Raw genomic sequence first — 10,119 nt, forward strand, 5'->3', positions numbered from 1 at the left:
TCTTCCATGAGACCTTTTAGTTGCTCCTATTGTCGCAGATTTTCACGGGCTTACCCTTTCTTCTTTTTCTGTTGAAATCAATCAATTTACCCTCAAAACACTCAATCCAACAATAAAAACTGGTAATAGATTTGATCAATCCCCATCAAGTTTCGAGTATTAATTAAGCGAAGATGCTAGTGAAACAGTTTTACTAGTATTCTATTTCTATAAAACTAATGAACAGTTTCCTGGAAATGACTATATAATGTTTTATTATTAAAATAATCTCTTGCATTTTTTGATTTGATTATTGTTGTTCTTCTTCAGCTCAACCCCCCTATATCATATCGTATCCCGCATCATACCATCCCTCTGTAGCTCTTGCTGTGCACTAAAACGTCTCCCAGGAAGAGGAAATGCAGGAATGAGGCGAGGCTTTTCTTCACAGATATCAGATCTATACCGAAATCAATAACGACCCTTGACAGGAAAGAGAGGTATATGAAGGTTGCTATTGCAAGATTTTGAGAAATCCCATTTAGGTTTTTGTTGATGTTTTTGTTAGATCTGTGGTCTTTCTTTGATGATCTTTATTGGGTAGATCCAATTCTCGTTCTTGGTTTTGTTCGTTTGTGGATACAATTGGCTTCACTTGTTGTACCTCTGTAGTTATAAAGATTGGTTTTTTTTTAGTGTTAATTATCTGATGATTTAATGTAGATCTGATTGTTGTTTTGGGACTTGTATGTTTGATTTGTATCTTGTTATTCTTTTGAGTAGTAATTTTCGGTTGATCCTAGAAGGTATTATGGTCGAAGGTTTTGTGACATTGATTTGATGGTTAGCTATGAGATTGAATCACCTGGTGTTGTAAGATCCCACATCAGTTCTTTTTTAGGATCTTAATACTGTTTGAGATAATTAGGCTTATGTTTTAAACGTTTTGTTAAATGATGATTTGTTAGAAGTTTTGTAGTTTTTGGTGAAAATATGATTTACCTGGTGATCTTTTTACCTATTTTTTTTTTCTTTCAGGTGAAAGTTTTGGCCTTACTGGTGTGAGTATTAGTGTAGTGAGTGGATCATGGCATTAGGGAAGTACTCGAGAGTTGACGGTAGAAAATCGTCTACAAATTATTGTTCCACAGTGACGATAGTGGTGTTTGTAGCACTTTGTTTGGTAGGAGTATGGATGATGACATCTTCTTCGGTGGTTCCTGTGCAAAGCTCGGATGTGGCTTCACAGGAGGGCAATAATGATGTGAATGAAAGCGCCCGAGTGAGCGAAAACAATAGTGACAATGCTAGTAATGAGAATAAAAATGTTAATAGCGAGAGTTCGTCAAATGGCAATGAGAATAAACCAAATCAATTTGAGGATAATCCTGGTGATTTACCTGAAGATGCCACAAAAGGGGATAATAATGTGAGCTCAAATTCTCAAGAGAAGCTCCCGCAGGAAAATCAAGAGAAGCCTGGGGAGGAGAACAGGGAAGAAGAGAAAAGGTCAGAAGATGGATCTAAAAGTGGAAATGAAAATGGGGAAACAAAGACTGATGAAAAAGATTCTGAAGCTGGGGAGACCAATGGAAGTAATGCCAGTGGAGGAGAGTCCGGGGATGACAACAAATCAGTTGAAAATTCTGATGAAACAAAAGATGTTGATAAGGAAGATAGTCAGAAAGATAAAAAAGATACAGTGTCAGATCAAGATTCTGGTCAGAAAAAGGAGAACAATCAGACGACTGAAGTGTTTCCTTCTGGCGCTCAGTCAGAGCTGTTGAATGAAACTACAACTCAAAATGGCTCATTTTCTACCCAGGCAGCAGAGTCTAAGAATGAAAAGGAATCACAACAATCTTCTGAACCTGAGAATCAGAGTGGAACAAGCTGGAAACTCTGCAATGTCACAGCTGGGCCTGATTACATTCCGTGTCTTGACAATTTGGAAGCAATAAAAAATCTTCGTACTACTAAGCACTATGAACACAGGGAGAGGCATTGTCCTGATGATCCTCCTACATGCCTTGTTCCACTCCCTGAGGGATACCAACGCTCAATTGAATGGCCTGCTAGCAGGGAGAAGGTGAGATATTGTTTTAAACTATGACTGGGACAAATTTGTTTTCGTTGATCTTTCTTTTAATTCTTGATGGAACTTTGATAATATTTCCTTGCAGATTTGGTACCATAATGTCCCTCATACCAAGCTCGCACAAATTAAGGGACACCAAAATTGGGTAAAGGTTTCCGGTGAGTACCTCACTTTTCCTGGTGGTGGGACCCAGTTCAAGCATGGTGCTCTCCATTATATAGATTTCATACAGCAGGTAAAAATGGGATAATTCATTCTGTTTCACTTTTAGACATTTACCAAGCCTAAGAATTTTTCTTTCCCTTCCTAAAAGAGTTGAAGTTGTTCTTGTTGCTTACACATGTTTTCGCTTGGCGCAACTTGTCATTCTGGATTCTTGTCACTATAACATGTTCATACTCTGTATGTTATATTTGTTGAGTAGTTTCCTTTATTATACTTTCCAGCTAAGTAAACATAAGTGCAAGAATGCTCATTGAACCTCAACTTATTTATTATCTATCTTGTGCAATGGGTAACTAAAACAGCAAGTGGATTCTATATTGTGAATGAGGATTTTGGAATATACTAGCATCTTATGAAATTTTTAGTGAACTATTCCACCAATATCAAGTCTACACTAAATTAAGGCATAAATGACAGTGTTTTAGTGTTAGATGAGCTGAAAATGGAGCGATGCATCTTTAAGGATTCATTAGTTGAAGTATTCGTCCATATTGAGGGTCGAATTGGAACATGGAATCATGGAAGATAATGAGCTTAAACTCAAAGAAATATTACACCTTTTTAAATGTTAATTGAGGTGAAAATATGTCCATGCAAAGGTGATAAATAGAGCCCCAGAAACTTAGTCTTTGCCTGTACGGTTGAAGCTTCTATTAACAATTGAAACTACCATGCCTGTTTGGTTCTGGATCTATGAACCAATAAATTGATCTCAGTCTATGTCACCAGTACAACCTTGGCTTTTTTTTTGGTACCCTACAAACTCCTTTTGTGCTCATGAATGGCCAAGATGATACTCTATGTAAGGGACTGTTCATTTAAGAACTTCTGCCAGTACGCTCATGCAAATTGGTGCTAGGGAAAATATGTATATCAGCAGCTCATAGCTTATACTTGATTCTTTTTTTTTTTTTTTCTGTTTTTGGTTCTGCTAATGAAAGAGTAGGAATTTATGGTGCACCTGTGAAGACAACTTCCATTCCTTACTAGAGTATTTGCTGATTCAGATTTTATGACCTATATTTTGGTTCTTGCAGTCTGTGCCTGATATTGCATGGGGTAAACGTTCTCGTGTTGTGTTGGATGTTGGATGTGGTGTTGCTAGCTTTGGAGGCTTTCTGTTTGATAGAGATGTTCTAACCATGTCATTAGCCCCAAAAGATGAGCATGAAGCACAGGTTCAATTTGCACTGGAAAGAGGAATCCCGGCTATATCTGCTGTGATGGGTACAAAGAGACTTCCCTTTCCGGGGAGAGTTTTTGATGTAGTTCATTGTGCACGATGTAGGGTGCCTTGGCATATTGAAGGTAATTTATGATGTTGTTTATTTAGAAGAGTTTTGAAATCTACATGCTTTGGATTCTGACCAGCTCATTGATTTTTAGGTGATTTTTTTTCATATTTTCTTCTCTTTGTAAAAGTCAGTCATTGGTACTATATGCAGGTGGTAAACTGCTGTTGGAGCTGAACCGCTTACTACGTCCTGGAGGTTATTTTGTGTGGTCTGCCACTCCAGTCTACCAAAAAATTCCTGAAGATGTTCAGATTTGGGACGGTAAAAAATTTTATTTATCTCAAGTCTAATGCTCCTTCAAATTAGGTTGGTCTTTGACCCTAATGTTCTACAAATTTTGCGGGTATATATGCAGCTATGAAGAAACTGACAAAGTCCATGTGCTGGGAGTCAGTTTCAATCACCAAGGATCGGGTAAATGGAGTAGGTATAGCTATATATCGCAAACCTACCACTAACGAGTGCTACGTGCAAAGGTCACAAAATGAGCCTCCTCTTTGCGAAGAATCTGATGATCCAAATGCCGCCTGGTAAATTTCCTCCATTTCTCGTTTTTTTGCATAGAAATTTGAGTTTGAGCTTTGTTGAGGATAATATGTGGGATATGTGAAGAAATTTGTTGTACATTTTGCCAATACAGAATCACGTTAAGTTCTTCATTGCTTATCCAAGAATTTCCAATATCTTGTAGGAATGTGCCTTTGCAAGCATGCATGCACAAAGTACCAGTTGCCGAATCAGAGCGGGGGTCTCAATGGCCGGAATTGTGGCCTGCCAGGGTGGATAAACCACCATATTGGTTGTCGAGTTCCCAAGTTGGTGTTTATGGAAAACCTGCACCAGAGGATTTTGCTGTTGATTTTAAACACTGGAAGCGCGTGGTCACCAATTCATATGCAAAGGGCCTGGGAATAAACTGGTCTACTGTGCGAAATGTCATGGACATGCGGGCAGTTTACGGAGGGTAAGCTAAATAGTTTCTTATCTCCAACAGTATTTGGTGTGCTGATCATTTGAGGTGATGGAAAATTTCCTTTGATTAACACTAGTCAGATCTGTAAGTATTAAGGTTTGCACCAAAAAAAAAAAAAAATCCAATATAAGTCTCTAGGCCAACTGACAAAGGGATATCGAATTCTATAAATCTTCGCAAGGACCAGTAAGTCGTACTTTTCAACAAATATGTCACGAGCAGTAGCTCTTTAAGACATGTTGTCCATAGTTTATGCTCCCAAACACCGGCAGTTCACAGTTCTATTTTACTGTTTTGGGCATTGAATATTTTCAAATATCATATAGTTGTAAGCTGCATGTACATTTGTTTCTCCACAATATTTTATTTGCACAATTTGACATAATTGTTCTCTCCAGTAAATATGTTGTATAAAATTCTAGCAAAAGTTTTATGAAGTTGACCATATGCTTGAGAATCAGAATTGATTTACTTACGCACTATTTCAATGAAGAAAGTATTAATTGAGCAGCAAGCAAAAGATTTTGAAAGTGTTTCAGACTTTTTGAGAATGTTTGTGAATTATAGTATTTATGTTCCTACATAAGTTCTGTTGGTCTTAAGTGTCTATGATGTTGAAAAGCTGAATTATTTGGAAAGTTTCCACTGTATTTTTGGCAAAAAAAATCCTTTTGACAGTTTGATAAGTTAAATATTAACCTGCTGCAATAAAATACTGATTCTTTCAGGTCTCACATCTTTCAATCCTCTCTCATTCCTTATATGGGCTTATCATTGAAATGTTATGTTTGTCCTTGCAGGTTTGCTGCTGCTTTGAAGGACATGAATGTATGGGTCATGAACATAGTATCCATCGATGCTCCTGATACTCTTCCAATTATTTATGAACGAGGTCTCTTTGGAATGTATCACGACTGGTGTGAATCATTCAGTACCTATCCGAGATCTTATGATCTTCTCCATGCAGATCATCTCTTCTCCAAAGTTAAAAACAAGTGCGTATTGAGCATATCTCACCTATCCACCTGCTTTTGGGAGGCTGCTTTAATCCTACTGTATTATCGAGTCTTTCCCTGTGCATTTCATAATCCTGCTTCTTTTTCTCATCTTTCAGGTGCAACTTTAATGCATTTGTTGCGGAAGTTGATCGTACTCTACGACCAGAAGGCAAGATCATTGTTCGCGACAAGGTTGAGATGATTAATGAACTTGAGAGCATTTTTAAATCTCTGCACTGGGAGATTCGTATGACCTACTCCAAGGACAAGGAGGGATTGCTTTGTGCCCAGAAAACCGTGTGGCGCCCAAAAGAGTCGGAGATAGTTAGTTATGCATTGGCTTAGAGGTGTAGCATATTGTGCTGCTTGCATTCTTTGAGCTCGCACTACACAGAGACTAGATAAAACATTTTGTAATAGTAACTTCTGGACTTAAATCGGGTTTAACTGTATTATTCTTCATGTATTTTAACTAGCCGATTAGTTCTTTTTGTTTTCATTTTCTTGGGTAGAGGAGTTTTCAAGATTCCAAAATGTATGTTATAGTTTTGGAGGAAATCGAACACAATTTATTTTCAAGTGTAAAGGGCCATTGAGACATTGACTCAATTTGGTGGTGAATTCAATTTATGGAAACTGTTGCCATGAAATTACTTTTTGGTCTACTGTTTACCTTACCATACTTGCAGGCTATTCTTGACTACTATCAAGGAATTTTTTTTTTTAAATATCTTTTATTTATACTCTTTGTTCTATATTTGATGGGGCATCTTTTGCCCATGAAATTATCAGTGTGAGTTTATCCTCGAAAAACTATGGGAAAGGTCATAGCTGCATGGACAGCATGCAGGTGAGCAGAATTAAGCTCAATGCTCGACTGGCTCTTAAGGAACTATACTTCATAAACTTGCCTAGTTTTTATGTGAATTCTCACATCCTCGGGAGCTAAAAATAGCATTCTCTCAACATGCAAACGAGACGCTTCTTCCCCAAATTCCGTCTAGTGTATTAAGGGAAAGTATAGTGCTTCCTTTGGCCAAAAAATCTAGAAAAGACAACACTGCACTTGTTTGGTCAGGGTGGATTTGTAATGTCTCACATCAACTGGGAAAGAAGGAAAGTAGAGGTATATAACATCCGGCCCATCGCATTACTAATAATTTTGAGTTAACCATTTTGAATCCGTGATTTTAGTTCAAAAAGATAATGGGCCAATTCGGCGGGCACCAGGACGTTACAAATGATATCAGAGCAAATCTCGCGTGGTCTCTGCAGGAGGTGAGATTGAGACCAAGTGATGTTATGGTTTTGACTATACAAGAAACAAAGTGAAGCTTAGTGCCATGCTCACTAGGGATCATTTCTAAAACCTACGGAATCAAGTGCCACGTCGGGTGGAAGCTACCTCTAAAAATTGTACGAGTCACCTCAAGAATCCGTATACGACTAAATGAACAGTTGGATTGTAACAGGTTTTGTGAGGATGCAAAATTCTAAGATAAAGAAAGTGTAATGTCGATTGGAAAAGAAGGAAAGGAAGGTATATAACGTCCGGTCCGTCGGATTACAAACAATTTTAATTTAACCATTTTAAACCCGTGATTTTAGCTAAAAAAGGTATTGGATCAACCCAAGGGGCGTGGGGCGTTACAACATTATTGACATTAGACCAAAAAAAAAAAAAACTAAACTTGTTCCAATGATAATCCGAGGTGCGCACGCTTTGTTTAGTGAGAAATGTAAATATGCACAGGGCAAATGGCCAAGTCTAATTGTGTGTGTACTTATTTCTGTCTATGGGAAAAAAAAAGGCCAAATCTAACGAGGCAAAAAGTAATCAGGGTCCGAGATTCGACAGCTGTGATTATGATAGACATGGTTTGAGCAATTTGCACAATGCAAAATTGTAGGTAGGATTATTAGAATCGTATATGACACTGTCTTTCGTCTCATTTGCATGGTAAAAAAATGCAATTTTGGTTCCCATCGTTTGGTCTATATATCAAATTGATCTCTAATATTCTGAGCAAAACAAATATCTTAGTTGTTTCTTCTCTTTCACAGAGTTGGTCTTTAATTTGGTATAATTAATTATTATTTTTCATCATGAATAATTAATTGATAATGAGTTGTATAATTAAATATCTTTTTAAAACATAAGCAATAAATACAATAGTAAATAAATTTGAACATCTAATGATTTTTTTTTTCATTTTAATAGGCTATTAGCTAAATTTCAAATGAAATAGGTGCTTTTTGAAAATACTTGAATCATTCAACAAAATATTCACGTACGCGAACATTAAAATAAAAAGTTTTAAGATTCTATTATTGGAACATTATTTTTTACAAGGAAAGAAAAAAGAAAAAAAAAGGAACTTTAAAAAAAAAATCCCTAAAAGTACTGATATCGGTATTTATTATCACTAGTTATATATACCAATTGAAGCCTACGTTCGTAGGTCATGCAAGAGTTTGTGTATCAATAGCTAGAATAACATTATATATTAAAATTTGAATTCTCCTTTCCTCTCCTCAAATAATTTCAATGCTAATATATTATCTCTATATTGTTATCCAACTATAAGTAATTTAGCAAATAAATGCCTTTTAGGCTAAAGGACATTGTTGTGCCAATATGAAGTGCCTTAATTTAGAGATTTTATGGGGATTTAGGAACTCATTTGCCATAATTGTAATGCATCTTACAAACTCTAATTATAGTTATTTGAAAGTTAAGGGACCATATTGATTGATTCTTTGCTCATCTTGAGCATAAACCCAATAGAAAAGAACCAATAGAGAAGAACCATACAAGTTGTATTACATCTCAGCATGGAGTAAGCTTTTAAGAGTTTGCTAGTTACAGTTATAGTTAGTTAGGTTAGGTTACAGACATGTAAAAACATATTACCTTGTCCGCCTTAGGAGCGAGTCCCAAGGATAATAATCATCTAAGCCTTTTGTCTTCCTTGCACATTGCCTACTTTTATGCTTCTCTTGCCATTTATCTCAATTCCATATAAATCCCAAATCAACCAAAAACTCTTATCATTGTTTCCCCAGGAATAGATAGAGAGGGAGGGATGGCAGATGAGAGGTGCGGAATAGGGCCAAATGTGCCCATCAAGGGAAGCTTAGAAAATCAATGTTCATTGAGTAGCAGCAGCAACACCAACAATGATAACAACAACAACAACAGCAGCAGCAGCTTGTCGATCGCGACCGTGATCGCGACTTACAACCACCATAACAATAATAATAGCAACAACAATAATGGCAGCAGCAGCAGCTGTGGCAACAACAGCAACAATAACAAGGAACAGGATCGGTTTCTCCCGATCGCAAACGTTGGAAGAATTATGAAAAAGGTGATTCCAGGAAATGGGAAAATTTCAAAGGATGCAAAGGAAACGGTTCAAGAATGTGTATCAGAATTCATTAGCTTTGTCACTGGAGAAGCCTCAGATAAATGCCAACGCGAAAAGAGGAAGACCATCAATGGAGATGATATCATTTGGGCCATCACAACTCTTGGGTTTGAAGATTATGTAACCCCCTTAAAGCAATACCTTAGCAAATATAGAGAGTTAGAAGGAGAAAAGCTTAATGTTCCAAAACAGCAGCAGCAGCAGCAACAACAACAGCAACACCACCAACGCCTACAAAACCATGACCAAAATCCAATTATGTCACCTTACCATAGTGTATATTCTTCAACAAATCTTCTCTCGCAGCCACCATTTGTTCCAAGTGATCAACCGTTTGCTTTGCCGTTTTCTCAAAGTTCAATTCAGACTCAATTACCACAGCAAGAACATATTGACTCCGTGGGACATTGGTAAAAAAAAAATTTTTTTGGTTTTTTTTTGTGTTTTTACTTATTTTAATTGTAATTAAGATAATATTGAATATGCATACCATTACAGCATTCGTTAAGAGGTTGGCAAGCATGTAATACCTACAATGTACTTTGATAGATATTGTTTCCGAATTCAGTAAAGGAGAACGTAGAGATAGATTTGGGCTACCTTTTGCATATTATGAATATGAATTATGAGATCTGTCATGTGTGTGACAAAGGCAATCTTCCTTTTTCTCCTTAAAGGGAATTGGATATTATGAATTATAAACTATGAGATCCACTCCTTAACTATGAGGCCAAAGGGTTTAATGCTTGGTAAAATTACTGGATGCTTGATCATCTCATTGGTGCTAATAAAGAAATAGTATCACTCTTCCTTTCATTTTTAATATATCATTGATAATTCAAGAAGTTTTGGGTATATATTTGGCTTGGATGACACGAAGGGAGTGTAGTTTCAAGCAGATTTTAGTGGATTTAACCAAAGCATTTAAATGCATAGGGTTTTTCCTTTGTAGCTTCTTACATATACTAGGTCAAGTGCAAGACACCCCTTAAAATTAAAGGTCAAAATTCACATTGCTCCTAGTATTCTAACATTTTGTTTGCTTTCTTTTTTGGTTGACTTATACCGAATGAAACCTACCGTCTTTGCTCCATGACATATTCAAAAGAAATATCATGTG

The 10,119-nt window shown here is 36.6% G+C and overlaps 2 protein-coding genes across 2 annotated transcripts; both read left to right on the forward strand.

Moving 5' to 3' along the window:
- Window positions 1-274: 274 nt before the first annotated feature.
- Window positions 275-6,218, forward strand: LOC113697985 (probable methyltransferase PMT26). Its single transcript, XM_027217625.2, has 9 exons — window positions 275-479; window positions 1,018-2,068; window positions 2,163-2,312; window positions 3,340-3,610; window positions 3,748-3,858; window positions 3,953-4,127; window positions 4,289-4,561; window positions 5,371-5,565; window positions 5,685-6,218. Exons 2-9 carry the CDS (start codon window positions 1,067-1,069, stop codon window positions 5,911-5,913), a joined length of 2,406 nt encoding a protein of 801 aa, XP_027073426.1. The 5' UTR covers window positions 275-479; window positions 1,018-1,066; the 3' UTR covers window positions 5,914-6,218.
- Window positions 6,219-8,654: 2,436 nt separating this feature from the next.
- LOC113699649 (nuclear transcription factor Y subunit B-7-like) lies at window positions 8,655-9,541 on the forward strand. Its single transcript, XM_027220016.2, has one exon. It carries the CDS (start codon window positions 8,655-8,657, stop codon window positions 9,411-9,413), a length of 759 nt encoding a protein of 252 aa, XP_027075817.1. The 3' UTR covers window positions 9,414-9,541.
- The last annotated feature ends 578 nt before the right edge of the window (window positions 9,542-10,119 follow it).

Source organism: Coffea arabica, chromosome 7c (assembly GCF_036785885.1).
Source record: "Coffea arabica cultivar ET-39 chromosome 7c, Coffea Arabica ET-39 HiFi, whole genome shotgun sequence".
Taxonomy (NCBI): Eukaryota; Viridiplantae; Streptophyta; class Magnoliopsida; order Gentianales; family Rubiaceae; genus Coffea; species Coffea arabica.

Bases quoted from the DNA above. Each gene is read 5' to 3' on its own strand.
- LOC113697985 (XM_027217625.2), top strand. From the start codon at position 1,067: ATGGCATTAGGGAAGTACTCGAGAGTTGACGGTAGAAAATCGTCTACA. The intron at 4,562-5,370 runs GTAAGCTAAATA...TTGTCCTTGCAG, and splicing joins ATGCGGGCAGTTTACGGAGG to GTTTGCTGCTGCTTTGAAGG. The intron at 5,566-5,684 runs GTGCGTATTGAG...CTCATCTTTCAG, and splicing joins TTCTCCAAAGTTAAAAACAA to GTGCAACTTTAATGCATTTG.
- LOC113699649 (XM_027220016.2), top strand. From the start codon at position 8,655: ATGGCAGATGAGAGGTGCGGAATAGGGCCAAATGTGCCCATCAAGGGA.